The sequence below is a fragment of the Drosophila busckii genome, chromosome X (assembly GCF_011750605.1).
Source record: "Drosophila busckii strain San Diego stock center, stock number 13000-0081.31 chromosome X, ASM1175060v1, whole genome shotgun sequence".
NCBI classification, from domain to species: domain Eukaryota; kingdom Metazoa; phylum Arthropoda; class Insecta; order Diptera; family Drosophilidae; genus Drosophila; species Drosophila busckii.
The window spans coordinates 20,951,953-20,978,583 of NC_046608.1; the positions used below are offsets into that span (position 1 = coordinate 20,951,953).

General features: G+C 46.5%; 4 protein-coding genes across 7 annotated transcripts; 2 read left to right on the forward strand and 2 right to left on the reverse strand.

Moving 5' to 3' along the window:
* Positions 1-1,022: 1,022 nt before the first annotated feature.
* On the reverse strand, positions 1,023-13,188 carry LOC108605541 (CAD protein). Its single transcript, XM_017995293.2, has 8 exons — positions 13,029-13,188; positions 9,558-11,963; positions 7,915-9,498; positions 7,755-7,859; positions 3,763-3,902; positions 1,842-3,702; positions 1,397-1,780; positions 1,023-1,330 (listed from the first exon to the last, which is right to left on the reverse strand). The coding sequence occupies exons 2-8, from the start codon at positions 11,961-11,963 to the stop codon at positions 1,121-1,123; spliced, it is 6,690 nt and encodes a 2,229-aa protein (XP_017850782.1). The 5' UTR covers positions 13,029-13,188; the 3' UTR covers positions 1,023-1,120.
* LOC108605542 lies at positions 4,402-7,451 on the forward strand. The gene is made up of 2 exons (XM_017995294.1): positions 4,402-5,081; positions 5,152-7,451. The coding sequence occupies exons 1-2, from the start codon at positions 4,486-4,488 to the stop codon at positions 7,427-7,429; spliced, it is 2,874 nt and encodes a 957-aa protein (XP_017850783.1). The 5' UTR covers positions 4,402-4,485; the 3' UTR covers positions 7,430-7,451.
* Positions 13,189-13,651: 463 nt separating the features above from the next.
* LOC108607024 lies at positions 13,652-26,279 on the reverse strand. 4 transcript variants are annotated; one of them, XM_017997608.2, is made up of 10 exons: positions 26,177-26,279; positions 25,276-25,331; positions 17,545-18,356; positions 17,305-17,424; positions 17,111-17,191; positions 16,353-16,461; positions 16,023-16,282; positions 15,662-15,718; positions 14,472-14,736; positions 13,652-14,411 (listed from the first exon to the last, which is right to left on the reverse strand). In XM_017997608.2, exons 3-10 carry the CDS (start codon positions 18,179-18,181, stop codon positions 13,832-13,834), a joined length of 2,109 nt encoding a protein of 702 aa, XP_017853097.1. In that variant the 5' UTR covers positions 18,182-18,356; positions 25,276-25,331; positions 26,177-26,279; the 3' UTR covers positions 13,652-13,831. The 4 variants fall into 4 exon arrangements, with proteins under 4 accessions (XP_017853097.1, XP_017853100.1, XP_017853098.1 ...); XM_017997611.2 differs by lacking the exon at positions 17,111-17,191; XM_017997609.2 differs by lacking the exon at positions 15,662-15,718 and having other exon boundaries at positions 13,653-14,411.
* LOC108605077 lies at positions 23,332-23,813 on the forward strand. Its single transcript, XM_017994644.1, has one exon. It carries the CDS (start codon positions 23,332-23,334, stop codon positions 23,755-23,757), a length of 426 nt encoding a protein of 141 aa, XP_017850133.1. The 3' UTR covers positions 23,758-23,813.
* Positions 26,280-26,631: the final 352 nt, after the last annotated feature.

Consider the following 26,631-nt stretch of genomic DNA (forward strand, 5'->3'; position numbering starts at 1 on the left):
TTCTTATCACTTTCTAACTTTCAAAAGCCTTGATCCTGCCGAGATGTGGCTATTTTTCTCCAGGGAGTTGCGCGTGTTTGGCCTGGTTTGTGTCTCTGCTAACATTTCATCTCAAAAGTGTTGCATACTACCAGGGGCTGCCAAGCGCTGGCGATCCGCAAGTGAAAAATGGCCATATCTCGGCAGGATTAGGTCGCATTTCAAAAATTCTTGGTTCCCGACACTCACAGGACGAGACTCTATCGAAGTGCATCAAAAAAATATGGGGTCATCTAATTGTCCAACAACTTGGAAAATTTTCGCCACAGGGCGCGAGCAAAGTGGCCAAAAACACAAAATCCTTGTTTTCTCCGGAACTACAAGGACAATGAGCATGTCCTTTATTCAGCTGATAGCCCTCTTAAAAAGGAATCATTTGGCACTAATTTCGTCCTGATCCTGGCAAGGATTCAGGAGATAGAGACGTTTTTCTGTATACGAAAAAAGCTGTTTTTCTCAGCTCCTGTAAGGACTTTGGTCCTTTGAGTAGTATAGTCTGAAAGCTCTCAAGGAGCACTACTTGGACACAAAAGGACATCCGTGTAGTCCTTGCAGTTTCCGAGAAAAAGGACATTTTGTGTTTTTGGGCCACTCTTTGCGACCTACCCCTGCAAATTTTTTTGAAGAAATTTTTTTGTACAATCCTGGATATCCTGGTATGCAGATCGATAGATTCGATGCCTAGGAGCTCGAAAATGCGTGTCCTTTTTGGATCGGAAGGATAACGTAGGAGCAGGAGCTAAAAAACGAACAATTTGCATGGAAAATTTCCATACGAAATGTAAACAAAAAAAGACTTAAGCAACGAACTTGCTCAACAATTTTTTTGTGCGATCCTGGATATCCTGGTGTGCAATTCGATAGCAGAAGTTAAAAAAGCTTCCCTTTTGCAAAGACATTTGACCAAACAAAAGCGTTTTGTTGTTATTGTTGTACAAAATAAAAAGACAGTGCAACATTTTTTTTTTGTTTTGTAGCGTCAATGCTACTAATATTTATTCTTATTACAATGTAATAATGTGTATAAAAAGTATAAAAATCGAAAGGACAATAATGCGTGTATATTCCTGTGAATATCCTGTTATAGTGCAGTTGTGCGGCTACCCACGACCATGGCAAGAAGGGCCATGCGTATGTACATGCCATACTCGGCCTGTCTGAAGTAGGCGGCACGTGGGTCCGAGTCAAAGTCGCGACTGATCTCCTCGACGCGCGGCAAGGGATGCAGGACAATGGTGCGCTTATTGGCATGCGTCATCATCTTGGGCGTAACAATGAAATGTCCACAGCACTGCAAGAGAAGAAGTGGTGGGGGGGATGAGTAAAGTTTATAAGCGTGGGCTGTCTAATGCGCTACCTGCTGGTACTCCAGCTCGCTTTGGAAGCGCTCCCGTTGAATGCGCGTCATGTAGAGCACATCCGTGCTGGGCAGCGCTTCCTCGATGGTATTGAAGGTGCGCTGGGTTATGCCGCGCTGCTCAATGTAGCGCATTATGTTCTCCGGCATGCTCAAGCCCGCTGGCGCCACATACTGCAACGTGACGTTGTAGAGCGTGAGCAGCGTGGCCAACGAGTGCACAGTGCGTCCATTCTTCAGGTCACCCACCATGGTAATGGTCAAACCATTGACCGTGCCTATTTCCTCGCGTATGGTGAACACATCCAGCAGCGCCTGCGTCGGATGCTCGCCCACGCCATCGCCGGCATTGATGAGCGGTTTGCGTGAATGCGTCGCAGCGCGCTGCAGAGCAAAGATTAAGGATTAATACAAAGCAAACTCATAATTGATTGTCTGGACTCACTGCTACTGCACCTGGTTCGGGATGTCGCAGCACCATAACATCTGCATAGCTGGCCATAACCTTGATGCTGTCCTCCAGCGTCTCGCCCTTTTTCACCGAGGAGGTGACCTGGTCCATGTTTATAACGTGTCCACCCAGACGCTGCATGGCTGCAGCAAAGCTGCACTGGGTGCGCGTGCTCACCTCGTAGAAGACGCTGGCCATGATCTTGCCACGCAGCAGATCGTCGACTGGACGATCCTTGGTGACGCGCGACTTGAGCAGCTGCGCCAAGTTGAAGATGTCGTTCAAGTGCTCCTTGTTGAACATGCCCACGGAGAGCACATGCTTGCCCACCAGACAATTGGCCACAGGCCCAGGTGCGTTTGCATTGGCCGAGCTCTTCGCCAGATACTCCCGGAGCGTGACATTGCTGGATGAATCCAGGCGCACGCGCGCCACTGGGCCAGGCGACACCGGACGCAGAAAACTGGGCGACGACTCCTCCGAGAAGTGCACAGTGGCACGCGCCTGGGCGCTGGAGGCAGCAACTGGCGCGGCGGCATCCGTCAGCAGACGCGCGAAGGTGTCATTGACATCGGTGTCGCTGGGCAGCAGCTCGCTGCTGACGTTGCTCTCGACCAGTTGCTTCTGCAGCTTGTTGCGCACATTTTGTCCGTAGCCGGGCTGGACGAGCACCTGGCCATCAATGTAGGCCACCTCGCCGCGCAGCACGACGCGATGCACGCGACCCTTGACCTTGGTGCCTTCGAAGGGCGACCAACGCGCCTTGGTCTGCAGCTCGGCATTGCTAATGGTCCACTCTTCGTCCAGGTCGATCTCGACATAGGTCTGCGGCTGCTCGGGCAGATTGAATATCAAGCGTGGATTGCGATGAAAGCGACGCTTGATATCCTCCAGCGTGAGCTTGCCCTCATGCACCGCCTGCAGCAGCAGCGGCAGAATGGTCTCCAGCCCTGGAAAGCCTGGTGGCGGACGTGTTGACTGCTTCTCCTCCAGCGTATGCGGCGCATGATCTGTAGCAAACACATCGATGTACTCCAAGTGCTCCCAGAGCGCTTCCTGATCCTCGGGCGTGCACAGCAGTGGCCGCACCTCAGCCATGCCAACGCCCAAACGCTCCACATCCTTGGTGCTTAGGAACAAATGATGGGGGCACACCTCACAAGTGACACGCATGCCCTTCTCCTTGGCAGCGCGTATCAGTTGAATCTCCTCCTTGCGCGCCACATGGCAGATGTGCACCGAGCGCTCCAGCAGATGCGCCATGAGCAGCATTGCCGCCATGCTCTGCCGCTCCGCATGGCAGACAATGGGCGCACGCTTAGGCCAGCGCGACAAATGCCGCTGCCAGGCCGCCATGTCGCTCAGTCGCAAGGTGCCGTAGGTGTCGTTGAGGTACATCTTGAGGCCACACGCCTGCGTGGCCAGCTCGTGCACATGCTCCGCATTGGCATCCGAGGCGCCCACATATAGCGCGTAGTCACAACGCGCGCCCAGTCGCGCCAGCTCCTTGAACTGATTGAACGTCTCTCTGTCCACAATGGAGGGATTGGTGTTGGGCATGGCGCACACCATGGTCACGCCACCAGCCAAAGCGGCCGCCGTGCCGCTGGCAAAGTCCTCCTTATGCGTGGCGCCCGGCTCACGCAGATGCACATGCACGTCAATGAATCCGGGCAGCTTCACAATCCTCCGCGAGGTCATGCAGTCCGTATGCGTCTTCATCGCCGGCTTGCAGCCCGTCATGCGCATCGACTCCACCAGCAACTTGGTGCACTTGACATCCGTCACCAGCGGTATCGAGTAGTCCACTGCCAAGCGCCGAGTGCGATACCCATGCGTCATAAAGGATGAAACCCTAATGTACATCATTAGTTTACACTACACTATGCAGCAAATTCGAGGTTAAGTGACTCACCTGCGCACTCCGCCGCCTCTCATGGGCAAATTGATAACCAGATCGAATTGCTTGTTGGCCAGAAATTCGGCCAGATGGCAGAGTTCGCCGTTGATATCGTCCGGCGTTGTCTTATCGAAAGTCCACTGCACTGACTCCACCTAAAAATAGAAGAAAAGGCGCGTTTAGTGCTCAAGTGGGTGGGACTGGGAGACCTCAAGGCCATTGTTAGCAATAAATATTTACGTTTGTCACACAAACTTATCGCAGACATCATAATGCAATCGCATTTGGCCATTAACAAATGGCATAAAGTAAATCATATAATTTATAAGCAATCGAACCACTGCACAGTGGGGCAAACTCAAGTTTTATGCAAGTTAAGATAATAAGGCAGCGCCTTTGTACTTAATTTAGAATTTTAAATGTTTATAATTTATTTTGAACTTTAGTTCGCTCGCTTTTGCACCACTGTGCTGTGTGCAGTGCGTGTTGTCAATTGTCTTGTTTACAAGCTGATAGCGCACATCACAATTCGCATCGAGAGCCAGCCGGAAGCGTAGAAAGAGTCAACATGGGCAACGTCTTATCTGGCCAAAGGCAGGCGGCCGAACGCTTCAGTCAGTTGCTGCCATAGAAATCAACGCGAATCTCAAACAGTTGCCAACGCTCAAAGCAAAGCGCAACACAAACTTCTCGCTCGCGCCATCTCGCTCTCAGTCGCTCACTCTCTTTGTCTGTTCCATGGGCTGTCCTTTGTCCAAGCAGCTCGAGCAGGCAAATGTGCCGAATCCATTGCAGCAGCTGCAAGCGGCCGAGGCGCCAACACATTCCCAGCAGCAGCAGCAGCGTCGCCGCCGCCAGGAGCAGAAGCGTCAACGCCAACTGGGCAAGTTGCAGGAGCGCAATGCGCGCAAGCGTCGCCTGCAACATGGTGGTGCTGGTGGTGGCTCCTCGCCGCGTCGCAGCAGTTCGCGCAGCAGTCTGACGCAGCGTCTGGCGCCGCAGCTGCGTCTGCGTGGTGGGAGCAACGGCAGCAGCGCCACCGAGTGCGTCAGCGCCTTGTATGCTCGCACCCTGGAGCTGCAGCATGAGGAGCACCAGCGCAGCATTGAGCAGAAGATGCGGCACCAGCTGGAGCGGCAGCTGCACACGTTTCTGCTCAATCAACTGCTGCTGGGCTTGCAGTTCTTTGGGCACTTTGAGCACGAGCTGGCCGCCATGGACGAGCAGCTGGCGGCCAAGCGACGCGCCTGCTCTGAAACTCTTTCGGAGCACAGTTTGCTGCATGCCAGTGCCATTGATGCAGCTGTCGCCAAGCGACTGCTCTTCAAGTCCAGGTGAGTGCAAATCTGCAGTCCAAGTCGCAAATCGCAAACCCTTTGCAATCCTTTTCTTGCTCTGCTCTAGCGACAGCAAAGCAGCAGCGGAGCCCATGCAAAAATCGCTCACCTACGTGGTCTTTGAGCATGTGGACGTGGCGCGTCCCAACGATGCCAACTACGACTCCATAGCCGCGCTCTGCAAGGTGTTGCTGGAGACGGAGTACGACAAGACGACGCCGTGCAGAAGCGAGTACAAGGAGCTGCTGGAGCAATGCCGCTGGATGGGCTATGTGCGCTTGAGGCTGCGCGATCAGCCAAGTGCCAACACTAGCGACTGCGCTGAAGAGCATGAGGAGGAGGATGGCGGCAGCTCCGGCTACAGCACGGGCGGAGGCGGAGGCGAGCAGTCGGACTATGACTATGTGTATATCACGCGTTTGAATAGCAGACAGCGCTTGGATGTGCTGCAGCTGGAGGAGCAGCTGGAGCGGAATAAGCTGCCAGCGGCGTGTGTCAGCAGATTGGGCAGCTGCCTGCCCGCATGGCTGGAGGAGGAGGTGGAGGAGGAGGCGGAGACGCAGTCAGAGGATGAAGAGGAGCAGCAGCTGGAGCTAGAGTGTGAGGCGGGCTACGAAACGGTCCAGGTGCTGCGCCAGTGCCAACAGGAGCAACTGCAGCAGTGTTATCTCAACTCGGAGAGCTTCATGCGCTACTTTGGCCAACTGCTGCGTCAGCAGATTGCAGCAGAGCTGGGACTGAGTGCGCAGGAGCTAAGCACGGCCAGCTTCAGTGGCTGCAGCGTCTACTTGCCGCAGGAGCAGCTTGTGCCGGCGGTGCATGTGCCACATGGTTGGCCAGACTGCGCCTTCGAGTTCAACCTGCGGGCACGTCCAACGCTCACCGATCTGCATACGGGCGAGCGCTATCAGTGGCCCACGCCCGCCATGCGCCAGCGCTTGCAGAGCTTTGGCTATCATCTGCTGCCCCTGGGCTATGCGCCCAAGCACGCGCGCAATCCGTTCCGCCAGCTGGAATGGCGCATAGTCTTTCCCCAGGCGGAGCTCTATCTGGAGCGGCAGCTGTCGCGCCAACAGCTGAAGCTGCTGCTGCTGCTCAAGCTGCTGCTCCGCACCTTTGTACACGACAAGTGTCCGGCGCTGGGCGAGATTATGCAGCAGCTGCGGAGTCATCTCTTCTGGCACTGCGAGCGCTACAGCAATGACTTTCCGGATGAGTTCCTGGGCGAGCAGCTGGTGCGTCTGGTGCGCTCCTTTGCCCAGCGCCTGGCCAAGAAGCAGCTGCCGGATTACTTCATTGCCAGTCGCAATCTGCTGGAGCAGGTATCCGAGGATGCGCTCATGCAGCTGCACTGCGTCATGTCCGGCATAGCCGAGCAGCCGCTGCTGCACTTGCTCCAAGCTCTGCGCCGTCTGCAAGCCGCACCCGACTTCTATCCCCAGCTGGACTACAGACGTCTGCTGGACACGCTGCTCTGCCAGGACTATCTGCAGCTGCGCAGCTGGGCCAAGTTCTCCAGGCAGGCGCTGCCGCTAGAGCAAGCTGCAGCTGCTTCAGTCACCACAGCCACCGAGCAGCCACAGCAGCTGGAGGGATTGCTCGGTCTGCGCCAGCATCAGCCACGCACGCGCTCCCGACGCTCCGCTGCTCCAGCTGCTGCTGCTCCTAGCGCCGCTCAGCGCGATTCCTTGGACTCCTTTGAGCTGGACTTGTCACTGCTGCTGCGGCGAAGCTCCTCACACAGTTCCAGCTCCAGCACCAGCTCCGCACAGCTCAACGACGGCGTCGAGATTCTGCGCCGCACAAATCTTCTCGAGCTCCTGCTGGACCACCAGCTGGGCATGCTAGCCAAGAGCGTAGAATTCCGCAATGCGCCACTGGCTCAGTTTTATCTGGAGCATGGCCAGCGCCTGTGTCGCCTCTATCAGCAGCTGGGCTGCTCCCAATTCGCGCCACACTACACGGATGCACTTTGCCAGGCCGCCAGGCAGCTGGAGCTTGCCAACAGCGCACCTGGCTGCAGTCCAAGCTCACAAGCCCACAGATTCATCCCAGCAGCCACTTCCAGCCAAGCAGCTGAAGAGATTCCAGTTACTTCCACGCCTGTTCCAACCGCTCCACCTGCTCCGCTGCCCAGCACAGCTCCTCCACCAACTAATAGCACCAGCAGTGGCCACTTGGACACGCTGCTGCAGCGGCTGCAAATCGATCCGCAGACTGTGCTCTCCATTAGCTCCAAGACGGAGCAGCTGGTGCAGCTTACGCTGGGACAGAAGCCCACGCGGCAGGCGCTCAATAAGCTGCTCCAGCAAAAGACGCAGCAGCTCAAGAGTGTCTTTAACTAATACTATACTATGCAACAAGGCTAAGCAATTATTTGTAATTTATAATATTTTAAAATAAATACGATTGGACTAAAAATTAATTCTTTTCAATTCAAGGGAAACGGATCGTTTCGTTTCAGATCAAATCTTTCAAAGCGAAAGCTAAAATGGATTCCTTGTTGCATAGTGTAAATAATTACAGTAGCCGCTATCAGCAAAGTTTTCTAGAGAAAATGTTAAGCCTTTTATCTATTTAGCTACTGCCTGTTGCTCCCGGCTAAATACAGAGGCAGTTGCTATGGAATGTGTAGATGATAAAACGAAGTAGAAGTTGCGGGCTACTCACATCGACGCCATGCTCCGCATAAAAGTCTCCAGTGCCCATGGAAGCGTAGAGCTTGTAGCCCATCTTGGCCAGATCGCGAATGGAGGAGAGCAACTCCATTTTATGCTGCAAATATTTGAGTATTAGAATAGATAAAAATGGATAATCATGGATGACTCACCTTGAAGCTGCCAATGGAGAGTAGAATGGCGTTCTTGGGTATTTGAAAGCCAGTGGACATCATGGCCTTGAGATACGCCTCGTAGCGATTGTCGCCAAAGCAGGCCACCTCGCCCGTGGAAGCCATCTCGACACCCAGCTGAACATCCGCGCCAGCCAGACGCGAGAAACTGAACTGCGCCACCTTGACACCCACTTTGCCCACACCGTGCAGCACGTCCAGCGGCTCGACTGCGGCGCCAACGATGGCGCGCGTGGCAGTGGCAACAAAGTCGTGGTCGAGCGTCTTGGAGACGAAGGGGAAGGAGCGCGAGACGCGCACATTGCACTCGATGACCTTGAGCTCGTTGTTCTTGGCTATGAGCTGCATATTGAAGGGTCCGGTGACATCCAGAACGCTGGCCAGATCGCAAGTGATGCGCTTGATGGCCTCCAAGGTCTCCGCATTGAGATCCTGGGGTGGTGTGACCAATGTGGCATCACCAGAGTGCACGCCAGCGTTCTCCACGTGCTCGGAGACGGCCATGCAAAGGATTTGGCCATCGGCGGCAACGGCGTCCACATCAATCTCCTTGGCCTCGGTAAGGAACTTGGAGATGACCACAGGATGCTCACGACTCACCTCGGAGGCGGCATTCAAATAAGTTTCCAAGTCCTGATCCGAGAAGGCCACATTCATGGCCGCACCCGAGAGCACATAGCTGGGACGCACCAAGCAAGGATAGCCCACCTGCTGGCAGAACTCCACTGCAGACTGCAGATTGGTCAGCTCCTTCCACTGCGGCTGCAGGATGCCCTTTCGGTCCAGCATGCGCGAGAACTTGAAGCGATTCTCGGCGCAGTCTATGGACTCGGGCGAGGTGCCCAGCACCTTGGCCTGCTGGCGATGCAGATCCATGGCAATGTTGTTGGGCAGCTGGCCACCCATGGATAGTATAATGCCGTCGGAGCGCTCCTGCGCGTAAATGTCCATGACAACCTCAAAGCTGATCTCCTCGAAGTACAAGCGATCGCACATGTCGTAGTCCGTGGACACCGTTTCCGGATTATAGTTGATCATGATGCTCTTCTTGCCCAGCTGGCGCAGCTCACGCAAGCAGCTGACGGCACACCAATCGAACTCCACCGAGGAGCCAATGCGATAGACACCCGAGCCCACCACAATTGTGTGCTCACCCGGAAAGTCCACATCGTGCTCTGTCGCATTGTAGGTGCAGTAAAGATAATTCGTGCTCGCCGGCCACTCACCAGCGACCGTATCGATCTGCTTAACGAAGGGCTGAATCTGATGCTGCAGGCGCAGCTGACGCACGGCCAGCTCGGTGCTCTTGGTGGCCACCGCCAGCTGCTTGTCCGCAAAGCCCAAGCGCTTGGCCTGCCGCAGCAGCTGCGGACTGAGCTGACTGCCTGCGCTCTCCAGCTGCCCGTACAGCTGGATGATGTTGCTCAGCTTGTGCAGAAACCAGCGATCGATCTTGGTGAGCTCGTAGAGACGCTCTATGGACATGCCCGCCTTCAAAGCGGCCGCCAGCACAAAGGGACGCTTGTCCGTTGGCTCCGACAGCTGCTCGTTGTCCACAGTGGCCTGCAAAGCAAAATTATTGCATTAAGCGCTTGCGGATTCTCTCTTATGCGGATACTCACTTGGTTGGGATCGAAGCCCTGCACATCGCTGTCGACCATGCGCAGCGCCTTCTGGAAAGCCTCCTCGAAGCAGCGTCCAATGGCCATGACCTCGCCCACGCTCTTCATGCTGCTGCCAATGTGCTTGTTCACCCGCACGAACTTGGCCAAATCCCAGCGTGGAATCTTGACCACGCAGTAATCCAAGCTCGGCTCAAAGCACGCCGTCGTGTTGCCCGTCACCGAGTTGCGTATCTCGGGCAGCGGCTCGCCCAGCGCCAGCTTGGCGGCCACATAGGCCAAGGGATAGCCCGTCGCCTTGCTGGCCAGAGCGGAGCTGCGTGACAGACGCGCATTCACCTCAATGATGTAGTACTGCTCCGAGTCGGGACAGAGCGCGTACTGAATGTTGCACTCGCCCACGACGCCCAGATGGCGAATCACCTTCAAGGCGGTGCTGCGCAGCATTTGGTACTCCCGATCCGAGAGCGTCTGCGATGGAGCAACCACAATGCTCTCGCCCGTGTGTATGCCCAAGGGATCAAAGTTCTCCATGTTGCAGACCGTAATGCAATTGTCGTAGGCATCGCGCACCACTTCGTACTCCACCTCCTTCCAGCCCTTGAGGGATTTGTCAACGATCAGCTGATTCGAGTGGGCCAGCGCCTGATGCGCCAATGCCTGAAGCTCTGGCTCGTTGTTGGCAAAGCCGGAGCCCAGGCCGCCCAGCGAGAAGGCAGCGCGCGCCATGACGGGATAGCCCAGACGTCTGGCCGCCTCCAGCGCTTCGCTCACTGTGCTCACCGCCTCCGAGGGCGCCACCTGCTCGCCAATCTCCTGCACGCGCTGCGAGAACAGCTTGCGATCCTCTGTCTCAATAATGGACTGTATGGGTGTGCCCAGAATGCGCACGCCGTACTTGGCAAAGACGCCCGCACGCTCCAGCTCCACGCCGCAATTCAAAGCCGTCTGACCGCCAAAAGTCAGCAGCACGCCATTGGGCCGCTCAGCCTTAATGACCTGCTCCACATACTCCGCCGTAAGTGGCAGAAAGTAACACTTGTCCGCCATGCCCTTGGACGTCTGGACTGTGGCAATGTTGGGATTGATGAGCACCGTTTGTATATGACACTCCCGCATCGCCTTTATGGCCTGCGAACCGGAGTAGTCAAACTCGCCCGCCTGACCTATGGACAAGCCACCTGAGCCCAGTATGAGCACTTTGCGTGGACGCGGCTCTAGCGGCAGGGCTGGCTTGCTGGGTCGCAGGCGTTGCGCTATGAGCTGCGGCAGCGCCAGCTGCGGCTGCTTAATGACTTCCATGAATACATCGAAGAGGAACTCGGTGTCGCGTGGTCCGGCATGATGCTCCGGATGGAACTGCACCGAGAAATAGGGTTTGCTGCGATGCACAATGCCCTCGTTGCTGCCATCGTTGGCATTCACAAACAGCTCCTCCCAATCCGCTGGCAACTGCTCCAGATTGACTGCAAAGCCGTGATTCTGTGACGTCATCACACAACGCCCAGTGCTGCGATGCAGACAGGGCAGATTATGACCACGATTGCCATACTTCAGCTTGTAGGTGCTGCAGCCAATCGCCTGCGCCAGCAGCTGATGTCCCAGACAGATGCCAAAGATGGGCTTGTTGCCGCTGGCAATCACTTGCTTCACTTTGTCCACCAGCTGCTGACACTGCGCCGGATTGCCGGGACCATTGCAAAGGAACAGCGCATCGAAATCCTCTGGCTGGAGCGCAGCATTCCAAGGCAGCAGCTGCACCTGAGCGCCACGTCTGAGCAGGCAGCGCAGCTGATTCAACTTCAACCCACAGTCCACAATGGCAATGCGTGGTCCAGCGCCAGTGCCTTGCACTGGCTTGAACAGACGCGTCTCTCGAACAGCACACTCCATGGCCAGATTGCGCTCATTGGGATCCTTGAAGCTATCACGCTGCGGCGCGCTCGCTGTGGGCGGCTGCTCGTACACAATCCTGCCCAGCAGACTGCCCTGCTCACGCAACTTCTTGGTCAGCGCGCGAGTATCGATGCCACTTATGCCTGGCACATTCTGCTGCTGCAGCCATTGGGAAAGCTTCAGCTTGGCGCGCCAATGCGAGGGCGTCTCGCAGATCTCACCCACTACCAGTCCCGCCACCTGTATGGCACCCTCCAGCCACTCAAAGTGCTCTGGCAGCCCAAACTCGTCCAGCTCCTGAACATCCGGCACGCCATAGTTGCCTATCAGCGGATAAGTCAACACCAGAAACTGCGCGCTATACGAACGATCCGTCAGCGCCTCCGTATAGCCCACCATGCCCGTCTGGAAGACCACCTCTCCATCGCGCGCTGTGCCATGTGCTCCGAAGGCTTTGCCCGGCAGCACGCTGCCATCCTCCAGCAACAGATAACAGTCCGTATCGCTCATCTGAAAAATATTCAATTCGATACTTATAAGCAAACAAACTCGAGTGTGGGAAAGCAGCTCAGACGCTTACGCTTCGCTTTTCTCCCATTTCTATAAACAATCATAAAAAAGGAGAAAAAAAATGCAGTCAAGTGTTTTCATATTCTGCCGACTCTGCTGGTAACTTGATCTGATAGATAAGATATGACAGTTCCCATATCAACTGTCTGTCTGTCTGTCTGACACCGACTCAATCACAATTAAAATCGTGCGCGACTAATATATAATTTATGATATACAATAACAAATTACGCTATCATAACTGTCAACGTATTTATAGCGCTAATTAACTTGTATTTAACTCATTTTAATAGTTGAAGTGTTTTGTCAATTTATTTTGGAAATTATTATAAATAAAAAACTGGGCTGTTGTTGCTAAGTTTCTAAAATTAAATTATGCGGATTCGAATTGTACATAAATTAAACAAACAAAAACATAAGCATATATAAAAACAGGTTCAATCTTAGTTTTTAGAAACTTTTCCAGCATAATAAATACATGTTTATAGGAATGATTTATTTATTGTTAAATGATAACCAATTCGAATCGAAATTCGAATTGGAATTGAATATGAAAGCAACAGCGCTTATCACTATTTCAACAAGGAAGCAAATTGAACAAATGTGCTGATGTCTACTTTAACTTACATATAAATGCAGACACACTGCACGGCAAGTAACAGGATTTTGTTTTAAGACATAGCTTCAATGAAATATTACTGTATTACATGTATGCAATGCATGTAAGTGTATGTGTAGTACACATGTAAGTATTTTGAATGACTTGGCACACGGAGAGTTAAATACCGGTGTTCGCCTTAACAAACACGCGAGACTTACACACATTCAAACAAAAGAATGTACACGCACGTGTAAACGGCGGCTCAACAAGCAGACAGTTTTCAATTAAAAACATAAAACAACACAGCAAAACAATAGTTTATAAATAAAAGTTAATACATATAGGCATTAACAACTAAGACCAGCTTAGTTAACAAATATTTAAAGCACATGCACACTACTTACATCTCTGTTTAGTGTTGAGCTTTAAGCAAATGCGTAAGTTGCTGTCTGTTTTGGGCTTTCCACTTGTTGATCGGCACTTGGAGCCCCGGTTTTGTTTCGGTTCTTTTAGACACGTGCACGTGTTTTTGCAAATATTCCAATTGGCGTCTTACACTTACACAGCTTACATTTCAAATGCTTTTTAAGCCAAAGTGAGCAGTACAGTAACATTACAGAGTTGCCAGATGCTGTTTTTTCGAGCTTGCGTGTATCATCCACAACATTGCAGTGTTGAACAACAAGCGTTTATGCTATTGCTGACGAAGGTATCATCAATGCTTATTTGAATTGTGCGCGCTGAATTCGAAGTTATTTTTGAAAGGGTAGTTATTATTTGAATACAAAATATACGTTTCTCTAGTAAATTTAATAATTTTTATTTATAAAAAGCACTACAATGTAAGTTTTAATGCAAAATATTGCCACATATTTATTTTTAAGGTATGTGCTTGTGTTATATATATATATATTTATATAATATACTCAGTAAATGTAATATATATATTTTGTAAAGAGTTATGTGTGTATAATATATATTCTATACTATATGTATGTATATTGTAGTACAAAAGCATAACAAATAAATAACAAGAAAATTACTCGCACACACATTATTCATCAAGTATTAGGACAATATACATATTTATATATATATTTTGGTCTACTAAAGGGCAAAGCCCCGCTTTTGGTTAATAACGCAAAAAAAAATTCAAAAATTAAAATACAGTTTTGAAAATATTAAAATCATAATATGAAATGCACACTTATACATTTGTGGGTGCATCCATGCCGCAGATGACAGACTTGACAACGGCAGCAGCCGAGAGCGAGGCATAATTTAGCCATTTACGCGTAGACATGCCGTCCTTGTAGTCAGATATGCCCTTCACCAGTATAAAGCTCTCACGACAGTTGCCGATAATGCTGTCCAGAACGCTGCTCATCTCCACATCTGTAGCCAGCAGTCCGAACTTGCGTGCGAATTGCGTGCGCAGCTCATCACTGCGCACCAAGTCCCGTCCAGAGCCAATGGGACCTAAATGCAGGCGCAGCCTAGACACGCCATTAAGCTCATCGGCTGCAATGGGATGGGCGACCTCAATGACCTCGTTATTGCCAATATTCATAAAGAGCTTGTCGCTCTTGGCATCGGGGCGAGAAAAGTTGCTTTCCGTCTTCTGGGCTAGCACTTGTTGTGCATCGTTGAGATATGCCTCCCAGGGACGCTTGAGTTCCATGTTGGCCTGCAGACTCTCGGCAATCTGTTGTAGTGAATCATTGATGGGGAAGTAGGTTTTGACATCCTCGCCACTCTTATACACATACACATAGGGTTTCTCCTTGCTGCTCAAAAGTGGAAACATCATTAGCTTAGTCAAGCTACTGGCAGCCAAGTACACTTACCTATTCATCAGTGCCCGCTGCTTGTCCACATAGGAGATGACCACATCGCCCAAACGCACATGCTTCTTATAGTCCGTATAGTGTGGCACTCCGCCTGCCACGCCCACTATGAATACATAGTCGACCTTTTGGAATGTGCCCAGCAGACGTGTTGTTGTATTTCCCGTCGCTGTCATTGCCTCACGATTGCTGCCCACCGATGGCAGCTTGGTGCTCACGATCCGATGTGCTCCAATGTTGCCCAAGGTATAAACGTTTGATTCGCCTAAGCAGCAAATTGAATCATGTATAATAATTAGAAGTAATTCGTGTAAATTATAAAAGTACACATGTACAATGGGGCTCACACATATATGTGTGGGCGTATGGGCGTGTCTGCTATATACATGTGCGTGTGACAGTGACATTTAATAAACGGTACTCATAACAATTGGCCAAAAGTATCTTAAACCCATTAGTGCAAAAACCAAAACACACACAAAAGCCAAAGTATACATTTACAACAATAACCAAATCAACAAACAACAATAACCAGTGGGGGCGAGGGGGTGGTAAGGTGGCAAGAACCAAAAACAAAACAGAAAACAATTGTTATGAAGGTCAAGTTCAGGTATCGCTTAAGTTGCTTTCTAGTCTGTGTTAAGTTAGCTTAGCATAAGTTATAAATTATTATAGAAATGATAGGAATAAATAAATAAACATATTTAAAGCCCTATAAAAGTAGTTGTTATTTTTTTTAATATTAATAAGTTAAAGCAATGTTAAGTCTATCACATATTCGTGTTCTTCTAATCAAGATAATTAAAAGATTATTTTTATAAATTTAGATGAAGGGGATTTATAAAAAGTAACTTATGTATGACACTTTAATCCCTAAAAAATACTTAACAACATTATTTCGTATATTTAGGCTCTCAGCTTTAGTCTCTAAAAATATCGTGACATGACTAGCTTTATATTTATAGTAATAATACGTTATTAACATTTGTATTTGATATAAGATAGTTCCAGTTCCAGTCTTTATTTATAAACAATGAGTTGATAATTATTTTGCAACTTGCCGTCGAACAATGAACTTGACCTTATTTTATTTTGATGTGCGTGACTAGAGTTATGTATGTACACTTTTTATATGTTGTACATATATCGAATAATGGATAAATCCTATGGGGGAGAGACAGTGTGCTTACCAAATCTGCGTTTCTTTTTGGTTTTTCTGAGTGAGTTCGTTAGATTGGGATCGGAGTCTGTTATATTGATTCAGAGTACGGCCAGATGCGAATCAATAGTTAGGGATTAATACAAAAGATACAAATTTTGTTGTTGTCAAGCAAACACACGAATCGAATCAATCGAAGCCCGCACAAGCGGGCAACAGTGGGGGCAAGACAAAGAGAGAGAGAGAGAGAGAGAGAGTTAGAGATATAGAGAGAGCAACAAGAGATGGGGAGATAAAAAACAGAGTTTAACAATTAGTTAGAGCCTTTCAACAGTTTTGTTAAGTAGATGTTAGCATATACTCTATAAGTAGAGTCCGCTGGCGCCACCTACCGACTGTTGTATAGCGCACAAAGGTTTCCTTGTTCTCCAGCATGGCATCCACGGCAAGTTTCTCACAATACTGAGCCGTAATAATGGCAATCGTGGGCTGTTTATTCGAGGCTATGGTGGGCATTTGCTTAACCACCTTGATCTCCTTATCCTCGTGATGAATGCGCGTGTACGCATTGTATTCCATCAGCTTGATAAGATTGCGCTCCTGCAGCGATTGTATGACCAGCAGCACGTCCTGCTCATTCCAACCATAGTCCCTAGACGGTGAAAGAGAGTGTGTGTGTGAGTATTGATAAGATTTACTAACAATAAGTGCAACGCGCTTACTTGGCAAGGTCCTCTGGTGATATGGGATTGGGGTAGGCCTGCTCAATGAGCTCCAGCACCTTCTCCTGTGTCAGCGGCGGAGATTCAAACTGTGATTCCTCCAGCGAAACTGTGAGTGAGATTGAGAGACTTGAGATTTAATTGCAGACAGACTTTCAAACACGTTAGCATATTTAATAAGTAAGTATGGTTAACAGCAGAGGCGTAGGCGTAAGACAGCGACAAATTGGTGGGCATGGTTAGGCTGATGACAACATTTAGCGTAATTGCCGCCCCTACCCCACTTCCCACTTCGCTGCACTTTCTCACTCAAGTCTAAGTGACTGGCTGGCTGGCTGGCTGGTTGCCTGAAGTGCCCGCTAGAGGGCAATGCACGTTGTACAAGTTTGGCAAGCATTGAAACAGTTTGAGCGCAACTGCGGCGTTGCATTTATTATTTTTAGTAAACAGTTTATTTTACAATTAGCAAATACGGAGCGATGGGTGCAAATCAAAGCGAATTGTAACAACTGCGTGCATTTTGTTAAACAAACAACGAAAACAACAAACAACAAACAAAAACAAAAGACACAAAGATAGTTCCAATGAGCTTAAGTTACTCTCGCATTTTTAGTAGCTACAGAAGCAGACGAGCGAGGAGTGTGAAGTGTGAAGTGGGGGGAGGGGCATGGTTAGGATATTAATTCATTTGCGTCGAGCGCTCAGCTGCTCGGTGTACATGTCCAGCCAAATGGCCTTCATCAGATTGTCGCCATCACCTGTTTTACGCTGCGCCAGCAACGCCTCCTCGAACTTGCGATTGCAGTCCCCATAGCAGTAGATGATATAGCCATCGCGCGCTTTACATTTAACCCATAACAATTTCAAAATATTCATATATATATAGAAGATTGATAGATAGATAGATAGAGAGAGTAGATAGCACAGAGTTTGATAGGTATTGATTGCTTACGCGGACGTGAGGGCGGCGCTGAGGTCTCCTCCAGAATGCGCAGCTCAATCTCAATGGACTGGATCTCTGGATAGCCGTGCTGCAGCAGCTTCATTATCTTCTTGATGAATCCCACATAGTCTTAAAGTCGCAGCAGTAGAAAAATAATTAGTAAGGCTATTGTTTAATCAATAGTATCAATTGCTTAAATACAAATCAATCAAAGACAATTCGCATATCTACAATTGAGTGATTTATTACCTCTGGGAAAGTCCTGCGGACTAACCAGCTCCTTGAAGAAGTCCTGCGCTATGTGCGCCTGCTTCTCATCGTTGGTCAGCCAGTCGCGGAACCAGAAGCGCAGCGTACGCGACTCCTGCGAGTGTTTGCCCGTGTTGGCGCTGACGAGGAACACGCGGAACTCCAAGGATAGCGCGGCCGCCTTGCTGGCGCTTTTCTGCGCCGACTGCGTATCCTTGTTGATGATAATTCCGGTGTGGTCGCCGCCGGCGACATGTACCCGATCATTGATCTCATCGATCAGCTTGCGCTCGATGAGTATAACGGTGCTGTTGGCGGTTTTGCCGCGGGGCGTCATCACGACCTGCTCTGTGCGCGGTGGCGTCTGGCTGCGCTGGCTGGCGCTGCTGTTCTGATTGGGAATCGGTGCCTCGTGCTCGCTGGGAGTTGTGACTGCGACACTTTTATTGCTGTTGTAACTGTTACTGTTATTGTTGTTATAGCTGTGGCCCTTACTGTTGTTGTTATTATTATTGTTGTTGTTGTTGTTGCTGGCGGTGCCATTCGGCAGCGAACCGTTGCCATTGGCTTGAGTCTTGCCAGGCTTGGGCGGCGGCGGCGGAGGAGCCATTTGTGTTTGACTCTTGCGCGCTGACATGTTTTTCCTTTTGTCTTTGTTTTTGTTTTCGGGCGCTTTCGATTTCAGTTCAGTTCAGTTTCAGTTGCTTGCCTGCGTCCTTGGGTTGGGCCCCAATTTAACTCAACTCAGCTCCAAGTTTTACGTGCTCCGCTTTTCCTTTCTTCACTTTCCTTTTTCCGTTTTGCTGCCTTGCCTGCAATGAAAATTGCACCAAATACACATGTTATTTTTAGTTTATTGTCTGTCTGTCTGCCGACCCCGAAAAAAAACAACAACAAAAAGGAAAAAATAAAAGAAAAAAGTACAAAAAACAAATTTGATATTCATAAATAATTGGTGTCATAAATTTTCGTGCCAAGTTGCACCTACCTCCCCCACCCCCAACACATATTTGGAGGCATGACTTGCGTTACGACCCAGTGACTTGCTTTTTATTTTTCTATATTTGTTTTTGGGGCACACACAGAACTTGCAGGGAAAATCGATGGAGTTGCAACCCCCAGCGCGCGCTCAACTTCCGGCCAGGACAAATGTCACCAAAAGGTTTTTGAACCCACACACACTCGCCCCCATGGACTGCGCGAGTCCAACTGGGGGTTGCCCAAGTCTCGTGCCAACTAAATTTGCATAAGTCAAACAAAGCGCGCGCCTTGGGCCCACTCGGGGGGTGGCTTTAACCTGAACTTTTGGTAGCAACAGATGTGGAACGACATTTACATTTCAACCATAATCAATGGCTAATAACATTTTGAAACAAAGATAAAACTATAACGAACTGCTATTTACATTTACTGCTGCGTTATTACTTTTTGCATATATTTTAAATTTTCAGCAAGGCAATATATAAATGTCAGCGGCTGGCTTAGTACGCCCCAGGGAAATATATAACTGTACATTTATATATATTTTGGTATTTTTGTATTTTTGCATATAATTGCCATCATCAGCAACCCAGGCTGGGCACTTAATTAGATTAAAGAGCAGCGCACCCCTGGATTGTGATTCAAAAAGTAAAAACAAAACGAGAGCAGCGAAAAATTTCAACAGCGGAAATTATGCGACGTCTGCAATTTCAATTAAACAAACTAAACGTTACAGTTTGAGAGTCACTGCAGCCGCGCCTTTAAACCAGTAAAGTGCATTTTTCACAACTTCCGTTGCGAAACTTCAACTCCCAACTCCAACTCCAGCTCCATATAGCGCATGCCAAACTGAATCTGCTGGGGATCGTCTTCTTACGAAATTTTCAATTCCATTGCGAGCTCTGTTCAGCGATGCATGGCAGCAACTCTCGAAGGGATATGCTAAGGTTGAGAGTGAGGCTATGGCTGAGCGCATTGCCAACCCGTTCGATTTCCGCTAGACAACAATTTGAACTCTATTTTCGAGACTCTCCATATGCAGATTGCTACGCCCGCAGTCCAAGTCGAAGCCACAGCCTACTCATAGCAGTTTACCCATAACGAATTTTTGTCTTGCGACCTGATGCGGGCCCCAAAAGTGAGAGTGGGCTGGCGGCTGGTCGAGGCCAAAGTCAGCCGGCAATTGGCAAAAACCAGCCCCAGCCAGCATCTTTGACGCCTAATGCGCAACATAGAAACACATTTGCGGTTTCCTGTGCTCCACGCCCAGCCGTCGCCTCCGCTTGCTGCTCCCAACGCTCTCAGAGCTAAACAACAGTAAATCGCATTGTGGTTAGAACTAGAAGCATTTCAATTTGATATCCCAAATGGCGAAAATTTACAAATATTTATAGCATAAAATATAAAATTAATTGCTATAACCCGCATCTAGTTAGTATGTATTTATTTATTGCTAAGTAAAGTACACAAAATTGTGCTGAAAACAAATAAAAACAGCGCATGATTCAGTCGGAAAACTGGGAAAACGCTTATAATAGTATTTTCCAGCTAAAATGGAAATATAGTAAATAAACCAAATTTTCAGTTCAAGTTTTTTGAAATTCGCCTGAATATTTATAAGCAATTTAATTGCTTAAAGAGTCGCTTCTCTTTAAATTGAGCTCAAATTGCTGAGCTGTTGTCCAACAAATTGAACTACATGTAGCTCTATCAATATTTATATTCAACACAATATGCTTTGTCTCTAATTGTTGTTAAAATTGGCGCCCAGCGAACAATTAATATATAAATTGTGTAAATACATTTTGAAGGCAAAATGTTCAAAAGGCAGCCGAAAATTGTTTACAAACAAACAAATTTACTTTTTAGCTATGCTATATAAAAAGAAGAAGAAGCAGCAGCAGCAACACAATAACAATAAACAAAGTGGACACATCATGCATATGGGCTATATATAGCATTTGAACGAGGCATGAAACACTTGCTTGCCACTTGCCACAAACTTAAGGGCATACAACCAATCTATAATAATTACAATAACGATTTTTAATTAAGCATAAGCAAATGCAATCGCACTCGATAACCGCCAATGACTCACGCAACTACTTTGCTATATATATATATAGCATATATATAATCGTTGATACACTTAAGTTTATGTCACGTTCACTGCAGCTAATTACACTAAACAAATTAGCTGAAATTATGCAGTAATTAGTATTTGCCTTTGTTGTTTCCCTGCCAGCCAGCCAGACTAACTCACTGACTGACTGAGGCATTATTCATAATGCTTGGGAAACTGAACGCTCAAATTTAACAATGAACAAGTTCGTGCTACTCAAGGTAACCCAGCCGTGCCTCGAACTTGAGACTATGGGCATGATCTTGAGACTGAAGCGAGCTTACCAATGTACAGAACTTAAGCGATATTCGCTTATGCAAAATTCAATCAATTGTAGCTTTTAAATTAATGCTCAAGTTAGTCTTTTAAACCAGTTTAAGCTACAGCTGTATTTAATCGATTAGACTGGCAATAAACCAAATCGTATCACTTGCAAAAATACAACAAATGACGTCAGAGACTTGTGTAGTTGAAATACAAGTTTTGTATATTTTATGCTATTTTATGATAAATAAACTAAACAATGCTCAGCTGCAAACCCTTCTGAGTGCAAATTTAACATATTACGTTTGTTTTTATTTCATTTTATGACTAAAAGCAGCTAACAACACAATCTATTTAATTTACATATCACACACACAACAGTCGCTGCTCCTTCACTCGAGTTGACATTGAGGAGCAGACACATGTTTTGTTGATTCAATTAACCAACTTGAATATCAAATGAAAATCAAATAATTCTCTTTTTAGTTAGCAACGGTATTTGCAATTTTGATTTCTATTCGTGTCTGTGTGTGTGTGTTTATTTATTATTTTTTGCGTTTGCAACCTTAAAGTTCAGGGGCAATTTGATAGAATCAAAGATCGTGACTGAAGGTCTGTGTCTGCTTGAGAGAGTAACAACAACATTTGAATTACACAGACAATTGAGTTAATTGAGAAATTTATATATAAATATATATATAGATAATGCTAGCTAAACATTAATAGCTACAACAGAATGCTGTAAGGCTTTTAGCTAAATCTTTAAAGTCTTTCACCCACTTGACATTTTGATAGATATAGAACTCCAACCACCAGTTGAGCAATCTGCCTGACCACAAAACATAATTTATCTTCTTCGATTGCCTTTTTGCCAAATTGACTCAATTGAAAATACTACACAGCTATATGGCTCTATATATATATATATAAATTTGAGAGAAACAAATTCTTTGACGTTGCGCGGGCGTTGATGATGGCTTTGGCGCTTAATATTCTTGTTGGATTTCTTTTTTATGTTGAGCAAACAAAACACACAAAAATTTCAAACATTTCGTCACTAAAAATTCTTTGCCGGATGCGTCATATAGACAGATGGCCCTGCCCTGCCCCGCTCGCCCCTCCTGCTTCATCTCTTTGATGGCAGCGGCAATTACCTAGTGCGCTTGGATCAATAAAAATTGCGTCAACTGCAAGTAATTAGCTTTATGACTCCACCAACCAGTCGCACTCCCTGCTCTACCCCTACCCCTACCCCTTCCCCTCCCCTTTGGCCACAGCAACTTTGACACACTTAAGTGTGGGTGGCCACCAATTGCAAGACGATACACTGCACTCCCTTTTCCTTTGCTTGCATCTGCGGAATGTGCACGCAACATTAAGCAAGGCACAAGTCGACTTGTAGTTACCTTGTAAATAAAACTAGCAGCTTAGCTTATAGCAATGGGTATATGTAGCTATAGAAGAACTTTCTGCAAATCGTTAACATTTTAAAAATTTATGATGCAGTTATTTTCAAAATGTATTGAGCTCAACCCCTCAATTATTTCTTTTATAAAAAAAAAAAACCAATAAGCGGAAAGCTTTTTTCTCTTTGCTATCATAATTATTGTCTTATTTCTTTTACGTTCTTCTTTACTGCGCGGCACAGAAATTAACCAACATTAGCCGCATACGACCTTCTGGCCCAGAGAGCGTGCCGACCCCACACCACCCCCTTACTCCAGGGAACTGCACTTTGCTGATGGTCGCAGTGCATGCAATGAATTTGCTCTTTGAGGGCCAGCATAGAAATGGGGGAGTGGGGTGGGCGACGTTCTGCGCCATAAATCAGACGTTAGACGACTTGGTGAATGGTCGGAACTGACAGTTTTATGACCACAATAAAGTGGGCCAAACGAGCCGCAAGCAAGCAACAAAAAATCAACCCCACAGCAAAAAGTGGCACAAATGGGGATTTACACTAGTTTTTGTTTTTTAAAGCGCCATATTCATACATTTCCAAATACTTTAAATTTTGTACGCGTCGCTGCAATTGAATTTAACTCAACTATTTGCTTTCTCTCGTATTTTCTATCAAACGCAGCTGCCGCTAATCTCAAATTGCATTGCGAATGGATGACGCCCTCTTATGAGGTTACAATACATACACATACAGGCATATCAAATTACAGCGCCTTAGTCACACATTGAAATTAACTATAGAGCGAGATTAATTCGCGTACCTAAACTTAGTTGGCAATTTAAATTTATCAGTTACCATGAAATTTCAAATTCTATCAAAAAAAAAGTGTTGCTGACTCTACAACGTCGATTAATAACGATAACAATCGTCAGGCAACTACGCAGCCCTGCCAAAAAGCGCGCTCGCATTTCGCAACATTGTTTGAAGATCAAAAGCATAGAAACAAAATTAAAACAAAATGTCGACCGACATCTCTGTAACTGCTGATGAATCGTTGGAGGCGAAGTCTAAAGCAGAGATCGCTCCACTGGTGAAACTGGTGCAGGACATGGGCTATCCCGAGGGTGAAGCACGCCTAGCGCTGCGACGCGCCGACAACAATTTGCAGTTGGCCATACAAATTTTGGTGGAGGGCAACGCCGACAGCAACAACGACGACAACGATGAGCCGCTATCTGAAGCAGCGCTGCAACGGCGCTGTCGACGCCGCTTTAAGCAACTGCGCAGCAATCTGATGGGCAATCCAGCGCTGAACGATTACCACATAGCGGACTTGATGAAGCAGCCCAAGACGCTGCAGTTGCTGAACGATGTGATAAAAGAGCATAGCGTCACCTTTCTGGAATCCCTCATGGAGTCATCTTCCGACTCAGATAACGAGTAGAAGTAGAAGTAGCAATAAGTGAAAAGAGAAATAAATAAATATGTCTGCCTATTTGTGTGTGTGCGTGTTTCTTTCAGTCAGCTGCTGTGTCTATGTATTGGTGTGCGTATGCTTTTGAGCATTATCAACCCTTTTTTGGGCTTCTTTGCTTAACGCTCGATCGCTTCCAAAAGCAAATACTCTTATTTTGCCTAGACCACTATTATTTTGTTAGTCATGTTGTAACAAAGTATTAGCCCAATTTATGAATTGGACTATCAATGCTAAAGCAAATAAGCTTTGAATAAACTTAGCTAAGACAATGGACTTAATCTAATCTGTTAATCTTAGACTGTTGCAACTACTGACTGAGTAGGTGGATAGTTTATATTTAAACCAGAACAAATCTACAAAACTAAAGCTTTTTATGCTCGCTTTTTGTTTCATTTGATTAAGAGATTTGCCGCGCTTAATCATTTTTATACCAACTGCAATTTACATCAATTGTCACATTAAAAATTTAAAATTTTTAAAGCAGCAGAGACACTTGAAATTTTGCACACATGTCGCAAGTTGAATGATCCGCAAAAAACAAAAAGAAATGCTTAAAGGTGTTGACAAGCCACGCAGACTTTATATTAATAAAAAATAAACAAATGTAGCTTTATTTTACATAAATTAAATTGTTTAAGTATTTTGTAAGTGCTCGTCTTTTAAATATTTTTGTTAGCTGGTCTTTGGTCAAAGATCTACTTATTTTTCATTTTGTCGCTACCGACAGTTGTTTACGTTTCTATTTCCGCTACACTTTCTTTATTTTACTTTATTGCTTGCGTCTCATGCTTTTACTTTATTCGCAGTACGTCTGTCAACACAAGAAATTGCAATTAATTATCAAATTAATATAGTTACACTAAATTTAGATATAAGTTCTGTTTAGCAGAGCAAATGTTTTTATTTTTTATATTTCTGTAGTTGCTGCGCTTGATTTCATTCAAATGAGATCATGCAGTTTGTTTGTTCTTTGCAAAATAAATGTGCACATACATATGTATGTATGTATATAAAAAAATTAAATGTATACAAATTTGCTTTCCAGCTATTCCTATTCGTTTTTACGAGCAGTTGCTGAATGCAGGTCAAAATATATACTAATCAACATATAAACAACCACATGTATGCATATTTTTGTACATTATATACAATGTATACATGATAAGTTTTTAATAACATGCATGCCAACATGAGAAACGCGTAAATAGGCGGAAATTCAATGTATGTTTGTACATTTAGATAAAAACTAAAACCGCATTCATCTGAAAAAGCTAAACGATAAACTTGGCATGTACTATATACATATATGCATATATATAAATGCTGATATATGCATACATAGAAATGTTTAATATTTAAATTTATCTCCATAGAATTTAAATTTTTTGCAATTAGCTTGTCCCCAAAAGAGCGACAGTATTTCATTTTGCACTGTACCCCCATCCACCCACCCGCCCACCGACTCTTTCATTCGCTACCACTCACCTGTTGCTTGAAGTTTTATTTGCAGCTGCTTTTGAATAACGCGAATTTGTAATTAACTAAAAAAAAATTTAAAAGAATTTATATACTTCATACATCATCTTTTTTGCACTTTTGTTTTATGTCTTTTGTATGTTTGTATATGTATGCGCGTGTTGTTACACATCTATTTTTTAATCTTATCTTATCGCAAAATATTGCTTTGAGCAATTTCTCATTATCAGCTGATAAGGCAAAATCAATCGTTTTACTTGTTGCTGTTGCTTTCTAGTTACTGCTGTTTGCCAATGTGCGTTTGTTGTTCTTTACTTGTCATGATTCTAGTTTTTGCACACACACACACACACACCCACGTATTTATGTTTTATGACTAAGGGCTATAGTTGAATGGATCAAATTGACGTCATCGATCGCAATAGGTTGTGGCTATTCCAAAAGTCAAATGTTTGAACAAGCGCAAGCATGATTCATGACTCTGGCTAAAACAATAAAAATGACAACAAATGAAATTGAAAACACGTCTCGGCCGTTGATCAGCTAATGACGTCATTGCCAAAGGCTTGCACTTGAATTTTGTTTTAAGTCAAACAGCAACAACAACAACAACACAAGCGCACAACTGGTTCACCTTCAGACTTAGTGCTATTCATTCAAAATGAAACAATTGCTGATACACAGGCACACACACACACACACACGAACAAAAATACAATTGGAAAATTGCACAAAAACAAAAAAGTCTAGCGCACACACACACAACGCATATCTATACACAAGAAAAAAAATAGTTTGTATTATATTACGCGTCTATTTTTAATGATTTGCACCAGGCCGCAGCGGCCCTAAAAGAAAGCGTTCTGTAATTCTTTATTTACGTCCTATTGCGCGCGCGAGCTTCACTTACAATGTAAATACAGCGCGCGTAAATTTGCCGGTCTGAACGATATGTAAAAACTGTGCGCGGCACACATGCACACCACTCAGTAGCTAGTTTTCTTTTGTTATCAGTGCTGCCAGCAAAGGCAAAAAAAGCAGAAAAACCGATAAAAAGCGTTCGAGCCGTGTTCGACGTGGTATGAGTTCGATTCAAACGTTCGTTTCAATTGAATGAGTTCAAACAAAAAGAGATTGCTCTGCATACATGCAACTAAATTGTATAGCGGGTCTAATACTAGGCCACCCTTATACTTGCGCTAGAGCCGCTTTTGGTTCGTCTCAAATGTATGACATACAGATAACGATAGCCATGATAGTTCTCAACACCAACTGTCATCTAGTATAGTGTTGAAAAACGTGCCTTAAGCATAACATATTACTTTGCAACTATCATCTAGTATATTTACTTTATTCTAATCATCT